The sequence below is a fragment of the Pseudonaja textilis genome, chromosome 1 (assembly GCF_049901715.1).
Source record: "Pseudonaja textilis isolate UNSWEBS1 chromosome 1, rPseTex1.2, whole genome shotgun sequence".
Classification (NCBI taxonomy): Eukaryota; Metazoa; Chordata; class Lepidosauria; order Squamata; family Elapidae; genus Pseudonaja; species Pseudonaja textilis.
Genome location: NC_141990.1, coordinates 61,590,009 through 61,606,139, shown reverse-complemented (window position 1 = coordinate 61,606,139; position 16,131 = coordinate 61,590,009). Strand labels below are relative to the sequence as shown.

At 35.8% G+C, this 16,131-nt stretch overlaps 1 protein-coding gene across 5 annotated transcripts in view; it reads left to right on the top strand.

The window, feature by feature from the left end:
• The window catches only part of TJAP1 (tight junction associated protein 1), a 60,869-nt gene that overhangs the window by 23,389 nt on the left and 21,349 nt on the right, over positions 1–16,131 (top strand). For 3 of the 5 annotated variants that reach the window (XM_026695540.2, XM_087935737.1, XM_087935744.1), the window contains exons 2-6: positions 3,157–3,194; positions 5,215–5,309; positions 10,022–10,070; positions 11,161–11,241; positions 12,518–12,676. In XM_026695540.2, coding sequence (XP_026551325.2) covers positions 12,551–12,676 — 126 coding nt within the window. In that variant the 5' untranslated portion in view covers positions 3,157–3,194; positions 5,215–5,309; positions 10,022–10,070; positions 11,161–11,241; positions 12,518–12,550. Of the gene's footprint in view, positions 1–3,156; positions 3,195–5,214; positions 5,310–10,021; positions 10,071–11,160; positions 11,242–12,078; positions 12,203–12,368; positions 12,427–12,517; positions 12,677–12,735; positions 13,637–16,131 lie in introns of those variants that run through there. The other 2 variants (XM_087935752.1, XM_087935748.1) reach the window with 2 other exon arrangements.

The window sequence follows — 16,131 nt, the reverse complement described above, 5'->3', positions numbered from 1 at the left end:
AGCATAAAAGTTACATCAAAATTTAATTTTTTAAAACAGCTAAAAGTTAAAATATATGTAAAAAACACATCTAAAAATTGAAGGTGTGGAGTGAAAAAAGTTAGCATATGGCAAACTGTCTTTCATAACATAAAGTACTTTTAAATAATGAACTAAATGCTTATTAAAACTAGTTTATGGATTGGGTAGATCAACATCTTATGGATTTTGAGTACTGCTCCATAGAACCTGGCAACATAGAACAACAGAGTTGGAAGGGACCTTGGAGATCATCTAGTCCCTGCTCATGCAGGAGAGTCTATTCCAAATATTAGCCTTTACCTAGGATCAAACTCACAGTCTCCTAATTGTGAGGCGAGAGCTCCTATCTTGTAGCCAGATTAGTATCTGCAGTCATCAAGGAGGTATAGAATTGTCCCGTGTGCTCTGGGATTGATTGATTCATCCATTCATTTATTTCCTGCCTTAGTTATATTTACAAATAACTCAAGGTAGCAAACATATCCATCTTCCTCCTCCTGTTTTCCTCAGAACAACAACCCTGTGAGATGGGTTGGGCTGAGAGAGAATGACTGGACCAAAGTCACCTAGTTAGCTTCCATAGTTAAGACAGAACTTGAACTTATGGTCTTCCAACTTTCTAGAAGTACCACATGGCTCTGCTGTTTCGATGTGTTTATGGTTGTAGATTCATAGAATAACAGAGTTGGAAGGGACCTTGGAGGTCATCTAGTCCAACCTGCTCAAGCAGGAGAGTCTATTCCAAATATTAGCCTCTACCTAGGACAAAGGAAATTGTCTCTGTGGGTAGGGAATCTTCCTGTATTGGCCCTTTAAGGACAGCTAAGTGGAGGGTGTGACATTGTGCAAGAATAAAGGCTCTCCAGTGGTTGGTATTTGAGGTTAATTAGGTATGCCATGGGGGACAGCATGCTTGAGTTCACTGGCAATAAATGTTGGAGACCTGGCTGGCTCAAAATGTTAAATTCCTTCAGCATCCTTTTTTTGTTCCTTTTAAATTAAATTATCCTTTCATCTTCTTTATTTTATGCCAAAGCAGATGTTGGTAGCTCCTGTGCTTTCTCCAGTGCATGACTGAGGAAGTTGTGGACGTCTATAGCTGGTGTATTTCAAGGTGGTATGGAGGACACGTGGGCTTGGCTGCTTGTTTTTGTTCTGTGCCTTTCGTGGAATGCAGTGTGTTTGCCTTTCTTGGCCTGTGGTTTAAGCCTGCATTCCTGTGTATAGAGTCAGCATGGCGGCAGGCGGCGTGCTGTTCATGCCCTACAGCTACATGGTTTCAGCTCCACATCAAAGGTGTGTTCAATGTGTAGCTTGTGCCATTCCTGGCCACACCTGGTGGCCTGCAGGCACATAAGTAGGAGGGCTCAGAGATGCAATTGCAGACTACTATGTTTAAACTCAGGCTTCTCCATACTTGTGAAATCAGAGGAATTGAATTTACGTTAAACAACCAAAACAGGTCAAACTCTGCAGGAAGAAACAGTCTTTCCAAAGGCCAGCCCAATGAGCAATATCACCTAACTACTTCTAGCTCAAAAAGAAATAGTGTTTCCTCCCCTTTAATAGACTTAAGATCATTTGAGGAGACTTTTCTTCCATGCATCTGTCATATTATTAGTCAGGTACTTGCTGATGGGTTATCTGCTACATTTCTCAAACGGTACCCTGTGCAAAATGATGTTGAAATAGGATGCATTTTGATGGTAGGAATATTTTGCATATCAAGAAAATGACATAATTCCTTCATTCAGATATTTGGGTCTTGTCAGGCTACATAATAAAGGAAGATCATGACAGCCCAAGGAACTGTTTGGGAATGGGAGAGGGGGTTGTCTTTTCCTGAAATGTTATTCTCAGCTAAGTTTCTTTCATTTTATTTTTGTTTTAATAGATTGATATACCAAACATGATTTACTGAACTTAAAATCAAATACATTATCTAAAATTAACCACATCAATTTTACCGTTTTAGAAGTGCTAGCTTTCTCTAAAATAGGTGAAAAGATGGCCCTTTTCTTCTCTTCACAAGGGCCTTTTTGTATTTTGTATAGAATGGTAGACCACATAACTGTGATCAAGATTAATATCTGTGTCAAGATTCACAGAGACTGTAACCTAATAATTTCTACTAAGATCCACCAGTGTTCATTGTGCCACGGGTGAATTTAAAGTGATGGAAGGTTAGGATCATTGTGTAATATAAATAGCTTGTATGGGATTATAATGTAATTTGATATAAGAAATATTTTTGAAGCTGTGTCTAGAACTGTGTATAAGATGCCTGCTGGTTAATACCTAAAAAAGTGGATCCCGGGTTTTTACTGATTTCTGGATATCCTTATAGACTGTCTTGTATTTTAATGCATAACAAAATAAAATGGTATCTCTGTGTTCTCCACTTGATATTCTCTGTTTTGCTGGGGTGATGATAAATTATGCAGAAATTCATGAAACCATCTTTTTAGGTTGATTTATTAATAATAAGTGGCTAGGGGCTTGGTCTATTTAAAACTACCTTCATACGCTTGAATCCATATGACAATAGCATTGCTTTTTTGCTTGTACTAAAGCACCCTCTCCTGGAGAAAAATTAATATGACAGATTTATTTCATTGCCAGCACAAATTGGTAAACATGGGATCAAACTACATATTATGGGTAGTTGTGTGCTTCTGTGTCTTTTTAAAAAAACTGCAAAATTGCCATTGAAGCTGTCATCAGGCTACATAGCACCCTCCAGCTCATCATAGATAAATAATCATCTTTTTTTCTCTTAAGGAAGTTTACTATCTTCTGTTTCTTATTACTGCCTCAAATACTACTTTTAAGGTTAAAGAATAGTTGGAAACAAGCGGGCAGCTGCCTGCAATTTAAGTGGATTTTCATATGTTTAGCAAAGCTGGTCTTCACTAGCTGAAAAAAAATAGTTGTCATAATTATAGTTTGATTTTTGTCATGTGCTATATTGTAAAGTCAAGTTCTATAGCTAGTGTAAGTATTGGAATTATAGTGTAAGTGCCATTATTGCATCTTGCCTTATAAAGTATGTCCAGAATTCACAGGATTGTCTTGTACCACCTTATGTCAACTTTGGGCTGACATATAAATAATCTACTTTTTTTCTTCTTCTAGGCTGTGAGTTCTCTGTGTGAAGACTGCTATTAAAATCAGTAAGTACATGCTAATTTACTTACTCAACAATTTAGTGAATCTTAAATTTATCTGGTTGTGGGTTTTGTATGTTACGCAGCATTATTACTGTCAAGATGGTCTCTTAGGAAATTTTTTCAGGAGTAGAGAATCATTTACCTAATTTTCACATAACTATAAAGAGTTTTGTTTTGCCAAATTGTATTAAGATATTCATGACTAAAGCTTTGGGATTTAAGCCATTTTGGGAATTTATTACTGATAGAACAGTGTTTCTCAATCTTGGCAACCTTAAGAAGATATGTGGATATCAACTCCCAGAATTCCCCAGCCAGCATACAGTGAGATGAAAGAAAATGGAATCATGGCTTGCATAGTTTTTTTGCTCTGTAGACTGGGAATTGAACTTTTGAGGGTTCCTTCCTTTACCATAGTTTTTCTCAACCTTAGCAACTTTTAAGATATGTGAACTTCAACTGATACTTGCCAACTTACTTTATAGGAATGTTTTGAAAAAAAAACCTGTAAACTGAAAAAACTGAACTTTTGCTTCTCAAGATGGCCCTAATTAAATTGGGTAACATCTTTCATAAACTTCAGCTGTAAAGATTGCCGCTGTTTGTAACCGGTTAGCCAGCTGTAGAACTTCCTGTTGTTGCATGTTTCCCCCCCATAGTTTTGCAGCAACATGATGAACCTTTTTTGGAGGCACATATGTTGTTTTTGGAAACAGAGTGCATGTGCTTGTACATGTGTTCTTAGCATTTATAAAGGGCTTCAGGATGGAGAGTGCTGAAGAAATCTTAAACAATAATTCTTAGGGAAATAAAATGCTTTTTAGAAATGGGAAGAACCAAAAGCTGCCCAGAGTTCCTTTCAGTGACAAGATGGGCGGCATATAAATTTAAGAAATAAACATAGGCAGTTTAGAAATGCTTTTAAAACAATCTTCATTTGCAAGCAGCTTTGTATAGGTTCTTTTAAATGATAAATTTAGTAACTATTTCATAAGAGTTAGGAAATTTCAATTTGGTTATTCTCTTTTTAATAGTCTCATCTCTTTAGCTAGGCTCTCCTAGGTAACTAATTATTTAAATGCGTAATGATTATTAAATATTCTAAAATGTTGTCATAATTCCCAGAAAGCAGTCTAATTGGAGTTAAATCTAGAAGAGAGGAAAATCTATATAGTAGACCTCAGCACCTGTATTTTATCTATTTGCAGTGTGCAGCTAAGAGTATGAAAAGGCTACAAGCAATTAAAGTAGTTCTTAAAATTCGATTTTTAATCTGAAGTTTAAACTATATACTAAAGTTTACATTATATTTTGAAAAGGCAGCCCCCTTTATAGTATTAACTGTGTCTTTTGTAATCTTTAGCCTGAACTAATGCAATTATTTGTGCAAATCAATTACAATTTTAAGCTCCATGAACTTGTTTTGAAATCTATTCATGTGGCAAGAATTAGCCCCATTCTGAAAGTTTGTGCTCATTTTATTGCAAATCAAGTTGAACTGCCATGATTATTGCCAGAATCATGAGGTAGTAAACTGATGAAAATATTTGCATAATTGTTATTTATTTATTATAAATAAAATATTCTAGGCAGCTTATAACATCCTACCTATAGCTTAAAACAATCAAAAACATATCACAAAATATATAATAGCTTGGAGGCAAGCAGCCATTAACAGTTAAAAAAAAAGCTCCACTAACACACCAAACCCAGGCCCGGAAACAATGATATTTGGATGGCTTTTGTCCCAAGGCTAAAATTTATTCCAGGGAAACAGGCTATAAAAGAAATCTAAGATTCTTGCCAGTAGCATGGTCATCAAGTTTCAGGTCTACCTGGATTTTTTTTTTTAAATTGTGGATGATAATTTCAGAATTCCAATACCCTGTCAAATTGTAGCTTGACGGTTCTGTTTAGCTCTCCTTAGAAAATGTGAATTAGAGTAGTCCTAATTCCTGCAAGTTATTATAATTGTTTGTGTGTCAGGCTGATTAGTAACTCATGCAGGATTTCATTTCTCAAGTTTCAGGAGCCTTCAGCCAGATTCTGTTGGATGCAGTTAGGAGACTACTTTTGAAGCCACGTGGACAAACATGTTTGGACAGGACATCACTTTAGGTCTGTAAATATCTTTATTTTATGAGAGACCTATTTGGGGATTTTATAACTTTTTGTACTGATCTTACCATTGTACCTCAAAAGCTTTATTTTGGGTGGGATTGATGAAGTAGAACTAAAGCAAAAAATTGTTTAGTGTAACAAGCAAGATTAGTTCAATCAAGTGATAGATAAGCAATTTCCAGGAAGTTGATGAGGGGTTTATTACTCCAGCTCTCAGTAAACATAGACCAGATCTTTGTAGTACAGTAGAGCAATTTAATTTAAAGGGATTAATACAAAACTTTTTTAAAAAATAATAAATATCAAAGATTGCTAGTGAATAGGGTCTTTGAGGTTTTTTATTGTTGCTGTTGTCGATTTAAGTCCATAACTTGAGAATCCTTTGCCAAATGAGAAAAATTTGGAATTACTTAACAAAAAATTTTCTCATTATTTTATATACATATATACAAACATATACAAATATGTAGGTATGAATGCATGTATGCAGGTATGTATGTACGTGCATAACTTCCAGCATTTGTTGCTATAACATAATGTAATCCAGAAAGAAGGAAAAGAGTTATGCAGGGCTTGATAATTGGAAATAATAACATCATCCCTTGGGCTTCCAGGAATCCTTTTTAGGAATCCAAACTTCTTCCCTTATCTTCAATAACACGATCTTAGGCAAGGTATTTACAAACACATTAAAACTGATTGCAGAGAAATTCAACAAATGAATAAGACAACAGCAACAGTGTTACAGGGAAACACCAGCACTAGAGAAGAAACTAACACAATTCAATGTTTTGCACTATTTGGGAACATAGCGAGTCCTTTGCCAGGGACTGAAATGACAGATGAAACCAGAGAAGCACTAGCAGAAAGTTCTTTCTGTGATTGCTTATTCCCTAAATCCAGAAGGGGAAAGCATCCCCCAAAGGGCCTGCAATTAAAATATTTTTAAATGTTTTATTTTATATATATGTACTTACAGTAACAGTAAAAAAAGATAAATTGTTCTACATGAACACTTCCATGTTTCTTATGAGAACTGATACAAAGATCCTCCTTTTCTGTTTATCAAAGGTCTGCCTAAAGATATATATTAGAAAAGATTTTTATAATCCCCCCCAAATGTTGCTTTGATATGTTGACAAAAGTAGTAACTTTCTTTCCGTTAATTTTATTCTCTCAGTGCAATTCCTTAATGGAACAATTCACCTCATAGTATTTCCAATACATAGCAGTTTTTATATATGCTGCTCTTAGCATAAAATGCACTAAGTTCATACACATTATAAAAGTGTTAAAACATCAAGATAAAGCTGTAATTCTCTGGTGTATAATGCCTGAGATTATGTTCTTTACCAGATCCCCAGATTGCTATATTTCAGGACATTTAAGCCACATATGTAAATAAAAATCCCTTCTCCAGCGGAAGAGAAACATGATAGAATGTATAGTGTAATAGTGGAGGCGATATCATTGACTAATATTTTTGATTGCCTTATTCTTCCTGGGTTGTTTTATTTGGATTTATAAGGTAGGTAGGTATCGAATGATATATTTTCCCAAAGGTGAATTTAAATGTCCCTGCCCTAATTTATTTCCCATATGCTTTTAGATTAGGTACTATTCTGTACTCTTGTATATTATAAATACCTGGACTTTGGTTCCTTTTGAAAGAAAGATGCAACAAATCTCAAAGATATTTGATATTTTATGCAAAGTTTTGTCCTGAATGATTATTTTTAAGGAAAATTTGTTCATACTTCTATTGAATCAAGCTACTTCTTTGTAGTAGGTTCTTCAGTTTTTCCCCACTGACAAATTTGTGATACTCATTTGAGTCATCAGAAAAGGCTGCTCTGAAGATGCAAATATTTTTGCCCATGGGCACCAAGCCTATGGAAAAGCCATATAAAGTGGACTGTGAATTATGACCTATTTATCTGATGGAAACAAATTGTTTTGTAAGAAGCTGTTCTCAAACAAAATTAGAGATTTTTAATTCTTTAGTTTTAATAGCTGAATGTCATTTTTGCTTTTTATTTTTCTAAAGCTATATTTTTTGTTATTATCATGGCTACATTTTTTATTATTATTTTCCATTTTATTAAGTTAGGGTGTTTGACAGCATTTGAAATAAGACAACAGGTGGTGATTTAGAGGACAGTGTCTAATCAAGAAATAGTGATTTAATTTTTTTTCTAGTTTCTTATTGTTTTAATTCTTTGGATTAAATGATGTTTTCGCATTTCAGATTTATTTTTAAATCAATGCATCCAAAATTCTTAAGATTAAAAAGTCTAAACTGTGTAAAGTTTTAAATATGAAAAGCAATTTATATGTATGGTTAATTTGCTTTTATGTGGATTATTTTTTATCTTATTTTTTTTATTTTGACTGCTGCTTTTATTAATCTAGCTAGTGATTCAATTGGGAAGAAAAAAATCCCTTTCTTTATTCCCCGAAACAGGCTAAGCTTTTTGATGTCATGTTATTTCCCTAAACAATGGCTTTTGATCTGCTTATGTTTGAATTATGCGCAATCATAAAGGATTTTCAGAACGTAGCTTTTTATAGCAATAACATCAGCTTAAGTAATCAAAAGCTTTGAAAGCATACAGTACTAACAAGAGTACAAACATTTTGTTTTGACTACAAAAGTAAATTGTATTTAATGTTCTTTTTGCAAAAATTATATGATGAATCCTGACATGACCTTTATATACAATTTGTGATTATTCTCTTTGCATTATAAAGTCATTGCCATTTTAGTTCAACAAAACTATTTTTTCTAGTTTAACAAGACTGTTGACATATATAGGAATTATACCTCTATACCTTTTTGGTACATCTCTGCTGAGCTGTAAAATTAATTGGCAGTATTTTGATTGGGAGATATCAAGGACTGGCTTGAATTATTGTATAAACAAGCAAACAAATACACCTTATTTAAAAGAAAATAAAGATCACTTTTCAGTAAAATAAATTCCCTGTCTATCACATACTGTAGAATCTAGGGTAGTCCTTCAGCAATCTAATTTAAATTAGCAAAATAGGAAAATGGTGCCATGTGTTGCTATTTTCCTTAAACGATAATAATGAAAGATAGTATGCTACCTTGCATGAAATGATAATAGAATAACCAAGATCATATTTTTTCTTCTAGAACCAATTTATGTAGGATTAAAACCATTGCATTAAATTTAAAGTAAAAATAAAAATAAAATATGCCAAATGCATTAACTGACCAATCATTTTGTTATTTGTACAATAAAAACCATACAACTAGCCCTACTATCAACCTATTTAGTATATATTTAAAATAAACTTCAGTGGAAGCTAATTTGTTTCCCTATGATAGATAGGCTGGAAAATCCACCAGTTATTAGGAGAGGCTCCATTGCGCAGTGCAGCTATAATGGTAGTAAGTAATATAATATTAGAGGAAATAATCTCTTGGAGCACATGTTTGATAGTAAACTTCAACACATTGGCTTTCCCTTGGGATTTTCCTACCAGTTGCAATTAGTTTGTTTCCAAACATTTCCATAATAAATCAATGAATTAATAATCATCCTCATAAAATGGCTTTTCACAATATTTTTATGATATGCTGATAAATAATTAGGAATTATTTATATTCTATTAATCTTGGGGGCTATTCACGGCAGGAAGTACAGAAAATCCTGGTAGATATAAACTGAGATTTAGGAAAGGAATTAAGCAGGACAGATCTTATACCTGCTTTCCCCCTCATACATAAGATTTTTTTTTTAAAAAAAAAGATGTTCAGAAAGTTTTTCTTTACTTGTATGGAATTGCAAAACATAGTGAGTCCTTTTTTGAGCTGCTTTTTCCCCAGCTGTGCTATTGTGAGATTGTTTATTCTGTATTCATTGAGGCCCAAAGAAAACACTGTAGTAAGGAAAGGGGCCAACAAACTTGTTGGGGCAAGGCCAATAGCAGGGCATCTATAAGACTTGTTTCAGCAGCTTATACAAGCCTTGCTGACTTCCTGCTCTATTAATTTTGAAGCTTGAGGTCTTTCTACTTAATCTTTTCAGTGTCATTTGCAAATTAACCATATTTAAGTTTAGGTCAAATGTTAAAGTATGGCAGTTCTAAGTTACTATTTGTACAGGTTGCTTTTTAGGCCTTTGGATGTATAGTACGGAAGATGGGAGGATTGTACCTCAGAACCTCAATTTTTTTAAAATGGGAAATGGCATTACAGATGGTCTTTGATGGGAAACCAGCCTTTAAAACTTGGTTTTATACAATAAAATGCTTGAACACTAGCACATTGTACAAAAAACCCCCACAAACAAAAAAGTTTGAAAATGAAATCTTTACTTAGGCATCTAAGAATAGAATTTTCCTTTATCCTCTTGTTGATGTAAAAGCTTATTTTCCACTCTGGTCATATTCATGACTGAATATAATTTGGTCTCAATCACAGCTTAATTTTTAAAGATCTTATCTTCCAGTTGTAACAAACAGTAAAGTTTGTAAACTGAAAGAATCCTTATAGTCCTATTTGGATCACCGAATATTTCCAATCGTGGATAAAGTACTTTACTTCAGTAGGTGTTCTGCAACTTCAGTGTTGGGAGTGCTTTAAAACAACAGAAATTGCAGGTTCCTCAAGCTGAAACATTTGAGGTAGAGGAGGTATTCATGATAAGCTGGATGTCTTTTTTCCCCCCAACTCTTAGATCCTTGGATTGAGTGCCTTTTTCAGACTTCAGATCAGAACCCAGATTGGTAAGTATTTCAGTATATCCATTACATTACTGTGAGCATTGCCTATAAGTTTCATGTAGCCTGAGGACTGCACCTCTCTCTATAAGATTCCATTTCAGTTATTTCTTCAAGGAGGCTTCATGTTGTTCCTGATATGGGGGAGATGAACCAAAGAAGCTACGTTATGCTAGATCAGAGTATTTGTTCAGCTGACTCAGAGCTGTCTTGTCTCCAGTATTGTCTATACTAATTTCAGCTATTCCAGTACTGTATTTCCTATCATGGGCAGCTGATCCTTTAAACTGGTGAGTGTGATAGACTAAAAGTATGTGATCTTATTACTAAACCAGGATCCTTCCTACTATGCGAAATATTGACATAGAGAAAGGCTTTCTGAGGACAGGCTTCCGATACCAAGAGTTATCACTTTTGTGACTCCTATAATGCAAATCGTTGCATTATATGTGTAAGACACGTTTTCTCAATGATACTTTAAGGAGTGAATTTATAGCCATTTTAATTCTGTGAAATTTCTAACAACTGGTGAATAAAATAAAATCTTTGTTTTTTTTTAAATAGTGGAATTAAAAGATGGGAGAAATAGCCAAATGATTTTGCATTCTACTGGAATTTTTATGGATCATCAGCTTACTAGTTCTCTCTCAGAGGTTGTTGCTAAGTCCAGTTTTCCTATGATTGTATGGTTACAGTAAAATATTGTTTCTAATATACAGTAGCATACCTCCATTTATACAGTAGGATCTTTATTGAATCAGGGACAGAAGAAATAATATGGCTTCATCACATTTCTGTTTAATTTGGAAGAGTGACTCTGGGTGCTACACAGAATGAAATTCCTTGGAGATTCTGTGTTCCTCCCTATATTCTTCTTTACCTTTTGGTCTGCTTTAACCAAGCATTGCAACATGCTAGTTCTTGAGGATTGCAAAGCCCCTTATGACTATGAGTACTAGATCTTATTGCGTTGTTGGCTCAAGGACATGCATTCCTTGTACAGGAGGAAATAGACAAGAAACTGCTTGCTTGCAAAGGAGATAAGCTCCTTTCTGCAAAGTGTTGTCTGATTTACAATATTTCTTTTTTTTTTCAGCCTCTTCTGACCTTACTGATCTTTGCTATGAGCATTCTTTGTCAGTTTCTTACAATGCTTTGCATTGTTTTTACAAGATAGGTATGTCAATCTTATTAATTATATTCATGCTATATTTCTACCTTAGTATGAACTGAAGTGAGTTCTGCTTGCAGTTATTGTCAATAGACAGTTCTGTATTGATCCTGAATGATGATAGCATGCATAATAGCATACTATGTACAGTACTCTTTAAATGCAATATAGATATGCTGTAGATAGAGATAGGCTACAACACTGTTGAATACTCTGGGGAGATTATCATGGCCATACTGGTTTGAAGCCAGCCTGCCTGGTTTCCAAAGGGGGTCAGACGCACCTCGTCTTTGCTGACAGGCTCGTTGTGCCATCTGATAGTAACTTAAATGCTGTGTTTGCTATATCACAGATAATGAAAGCCTAATCTAGCAGTTCATATAACCTTAGCTATTTATCCCTATTAGAAACTGCATAGTATGTCTGGTATATATATAGTTATGCAATATATATATTGGGGAAGAATGGGGAAATTGATTTATCATTTGTGGATGAACTCTACTGCTGTGTGGGTGAAGCCTATCCTGTATGTTTTCTGCTTTTTAAATATTTGAAATATGATAGTACTTATTTTTGATGCATTTTATGGATATAAGACTATTTTTATGATATTTGTTGGTCACTACTCTGATATTTATTGTATGAATAGCCACCTTCAGTTTTGGAAATGCTTGCATTTTCCATTTAGGATCTGTCTTTGGCTTTGCCCTTGGCTTTTGAGGAAGAATTAACAGCGGATGTTTCTTTGGGCTGTTTGTGTCCTTCTCTCATTCAAAAATAATTTGCCTTTAATTGATTCAAGCATACAACTATTCCAGCTTGTCTTATATTTCATATCTTCAGCTTATTCTCTGTTGTCATTGTTGGCTCTGACAGCATTAGATCAAGAGCTCCTGTCTAGTTTGTCACTGTTGTCTGGAATGTTTTTGGCCTTTCCTAAAGAGCCCAATCAATATTTTGCTCCAAGGTTTGTGCTCATATGCTATATATAATCTGGACACATGCCGTGTGTGTGTTTGTGTGTGTGTGTGTGTGTGTACATCACACGCAGTGAAAGGATGAACTTGCTTTTGCTCTCACTAGCTGGGCTGACACCGCTGTGTTTTTTCTTCTGCTCTTTCTTTATACTGCAGTTACTATTCCCACACTCTGGCCTGCAGCTTTCCTCTGTTCTTGGATTATATGGCTATTGTGAGTCAGCAGATTTTTGATTGTCTCCTGAAAACATGCTTGGCTTTGGGGGCATCTATGACTCTTTTTTTGTAATTTCTGCTATTGGCAGGTGACCTGTGGTGAAAATCAAGCAAGAAAGACAATGACAAGCACAGTACCTTCCAAGAAGCCTTACCGTAAGGCTCCACCACAACATCGTGAGATTCATCATGAGCTGCCCATTCTGTGTGATGAATATGATGGTGTGATTTTGGCAGAGCAGAATCAGGTAACTGAAATCAAGGCAGTTAAGGATCTGGTGTATCTGCAAAAGGGGTTCAGCTGTATCAGGACAGATGACCTTAAACGGCAGGTGGATGGGTATGAGGAGGTTTGCAATTTTAACTTTCCTTCCTTGTCTTTGGAGTCAAGTAGTGACAAGAAAGTAGCACTATGCCAAGGAGAGCTAAACCTGAAGAGTTGGAATCTATCTTCTGCTGTACTTCCCAGCTGGAAAGTAGAGAAACAGAGTATGAAGTACTCTCAGTATCCTAGTCAAAAGTGGCTCAGTAAGTTCATGAGCCATAGCGTAGAGACACTAATGGCTTCTGGAGATGAAGGCCAAAAGCCAATCTGCTCCTTCAAAAGTAGAAGTTCTCTTATGTTCAAAGAACCTGCTGAGGTATTGGCACCAAGGAAATTCCATATTCCAACCACTCACCTACCTCTCAAAGGCATCTTGAAACAGACAAAGATGCTGAATGTGCAGCCTCAAAGCTTGGGAACATCCAACTCAGTAGAAACCCTGACCCAAAGCAACCAATCACAACAGTATAATGACCTTCAACCTTGCCTCAAGAGACATGACAGGCATGCATCTGAATGTCACAATGTTAGCTCTTCAGAGTTTGTTCAACGAAAAGACAAAAAAAGACAGGAGAAGCTCCAGTTCTCAAAGTTCCTGGATGAGATCACCCACAGAGTCCTGAGTCCTGTCCATTTGCATTCTTTGGGTGAAGTTAGTGGAGAAGAAAGAATCCAGAAGTCTTTCGCGGTTTCCAAATGTTCCACACGAAAAGGGCAGAAGGAAAGCCTGCTTGAAGGCACTAAGCAGATTGCTAAGAAAAGCCCTTGTCTAGCTAAGAGAAGAGAAGAATGGAGGCGAGGGGGCCTTGAAATAATATTCTGCCATAGGAAGACTCCAGAGGAGATGGACAGGACATCTAGACAAAGGAGAAAGCTTGCTCTAGTGAGGAAGGTCAGCACAGAGAAGCTTTGGTCTTTGGAGAAACAGGTGGTGGATTTGTCTCAATATCAGTTGTAGTACCTAGTGGAATTGAGTTTGTCAATGTATCTTTTAAGCAACAGCATCCACCTTCAGGGAAAATAACTACCCTCATGGAAAATAAGCAGGTGGGAGGAAACGATACAAGGCAGGACCAAAATGAATACTTGGTATGTACTTGCAATCCACCTGGCCACATGTCACTTTGGTGTGAGGCTACCTGGAGGAGAAAAAGAGCTCCTATCTTCCCTTGTGTTGGAAACAAGGGAATGGTAGTATATCACTTAGAATTTCTTTCTTTCAGCTTAGCTATTAACAAGGTAGGTGCTTAGAAAGAGGGGATAAGTAACCAATCTTTCACTTAAAATACATTTCTGTTGTAGCAATAAGCATAGGAAGGGAGCTTCTCCCTCATTCCTCAGTTGAGGATTTAATATAAAGCTTTTTAGCCTTGTTTTCTTTGGAAAGAGTTTATTATGTAATAAGTAAACTCAGCCCATTTCTTAAATGGGAACTTTTCAAGCATTCTGGTAATTTATATCCCTTTATATTCAAATGTGGATTGCTTTGGTTTGTTTCTTCAAGGCATTTTTTCAACACCTTTATTGTGTGGTCAGTTTAGAGCACCTCTTTTGCATTAATTTGAATAGTAAAACAGTAAATCCTGCTGCTGTTGTTTGTTATCTGATTGCAAGATTGCAAAGTTGTAGCTTAAAAGATTAAATGCATTTACTGCAATTTACTTACTGGGTCAGACAGGCTAATAAATGCACATTTTCATCTAAGCACTGTTCTTGAGATCTTCCATTCCTTTATCCAAGGAAAATAATTCGTAAGTTAAATGCTCTAAGTCTAACAGAAGATTCTGTAATTTCTGATATCAGATTTAAGAAGATATTGGGTCTTCTAAATGATTTTTTTTCTTCTGTTGTCATGGTTTTGTATGCCTGCTCTTCCTCCTCCTTGCTATCTGATCAATCACCTTTCCTTCTGATTCAAATGCTGTGTGAAAGCAAATAATAAAAAGTGTGGAATATCTTGTTTGACAACTCTATATGTGACAAATATGCTGAAAGTAGCAATGAGCAAGAAGAGAAGGAGCAATTATTCCAAAGGTGCTTTTTCAAAAGTAACTAGACTTTATTTTTCTTTGAGGATGTTTCATTTCTTATCCAAGATACTTCTTCAGTTCTGAATGAATGGTGGAGGATGGAAGGATTTATATTTACATCCTCCACTATTCAGTCAGAATTGAAGAAGCTTCTTGGATGAGAAGTGAAACTTCAAGGAAAAACGAAGAAAGTCCAGTTGCCTTTTGAAAAAGCACCTTTAGGACAACAATCACCTGGATGACTGAAAATCTCCTCCATAGACAAAGGGAACAATTGAAAACTATGATAGTTAAAAGTTTGGACCACTGAGGATTTCTGATTCAAAGCTTCCCAAACCTTGAAAGATAATTATGAAGTAAAAGTAAATAGAAATACTAAGCAATAGTAAGTTTTAACACTTGACCGATTGAGGACATCTGGATTCAAATTCCTATCAAACCATAACATTTAGAGGATGAATTTAGATAGTTTCATTTTTGTTGGCCTAAAATATCTTAGTTTGTTGTGAGTCTACCCTTTCTGTAAAATGGAGTTGGTAAAGAATGTTCTAGGTCCTTGATAGCAATATCATTTATCTTATTTTTTTATTGATAGGATTGCTAGAGTAATTGATTTAATACTGATTTATGGCACAATATAGCATTTTGCTAACATCCCAAAACAACAGTGATACATTGAATGTAGAATAGTTTGTGGTGATAGAAGGGAATAAATAAATGTCTGGAAAGGCTTAAGTCAACCTAAGTTTTGACTGAAAGAATATACACTGCTCAAAAAAAATAAAGGGAACACTTAAATAACACAATTTCACACTTCTGTGAAATCAAACTGTCCACTTAGGTAGCAACACTGATTGACAATCAATTTCACATGCTGTTGTGCAAATGGAATAGACAACAGGTGGAAAGCACAGGCAGTTAGCAAGACATCCCCAATAAAGGAGTGGTTCTGCAGGTGGTGACCACAGACCACTTCTCAGTTCCTATGCTTTTTGGCTGATGGTTTTGAATGCTGGTGGTGCTTTCACTCTAGTGGTAGCATGAGACGGAGTCTACAACCCACACAAGTGGCTCAGGTAGTGCAGCTCATCCAGAATGGCACATCAGTGCGAGCTGTGGCAAGAAGGTTTGCTGTGTCTGTCAGCATAGTGTCCAGAGCATGGAGGTGCTACCAGGAGACAGGCCAGTACCTCAGGAGACGTGGAGGAGGCCGTAGGAGGGCAACAACCCAGGATCAGGACCGCTACCTCCGCCTTTGTGCAAGGAGGGATAGGAGGAGCACTGCCAGAGCCCTGCAAAATGACCTCCAGCGGGCCACAGATGTGCATGTGGCTGCTCAAATGGTCAG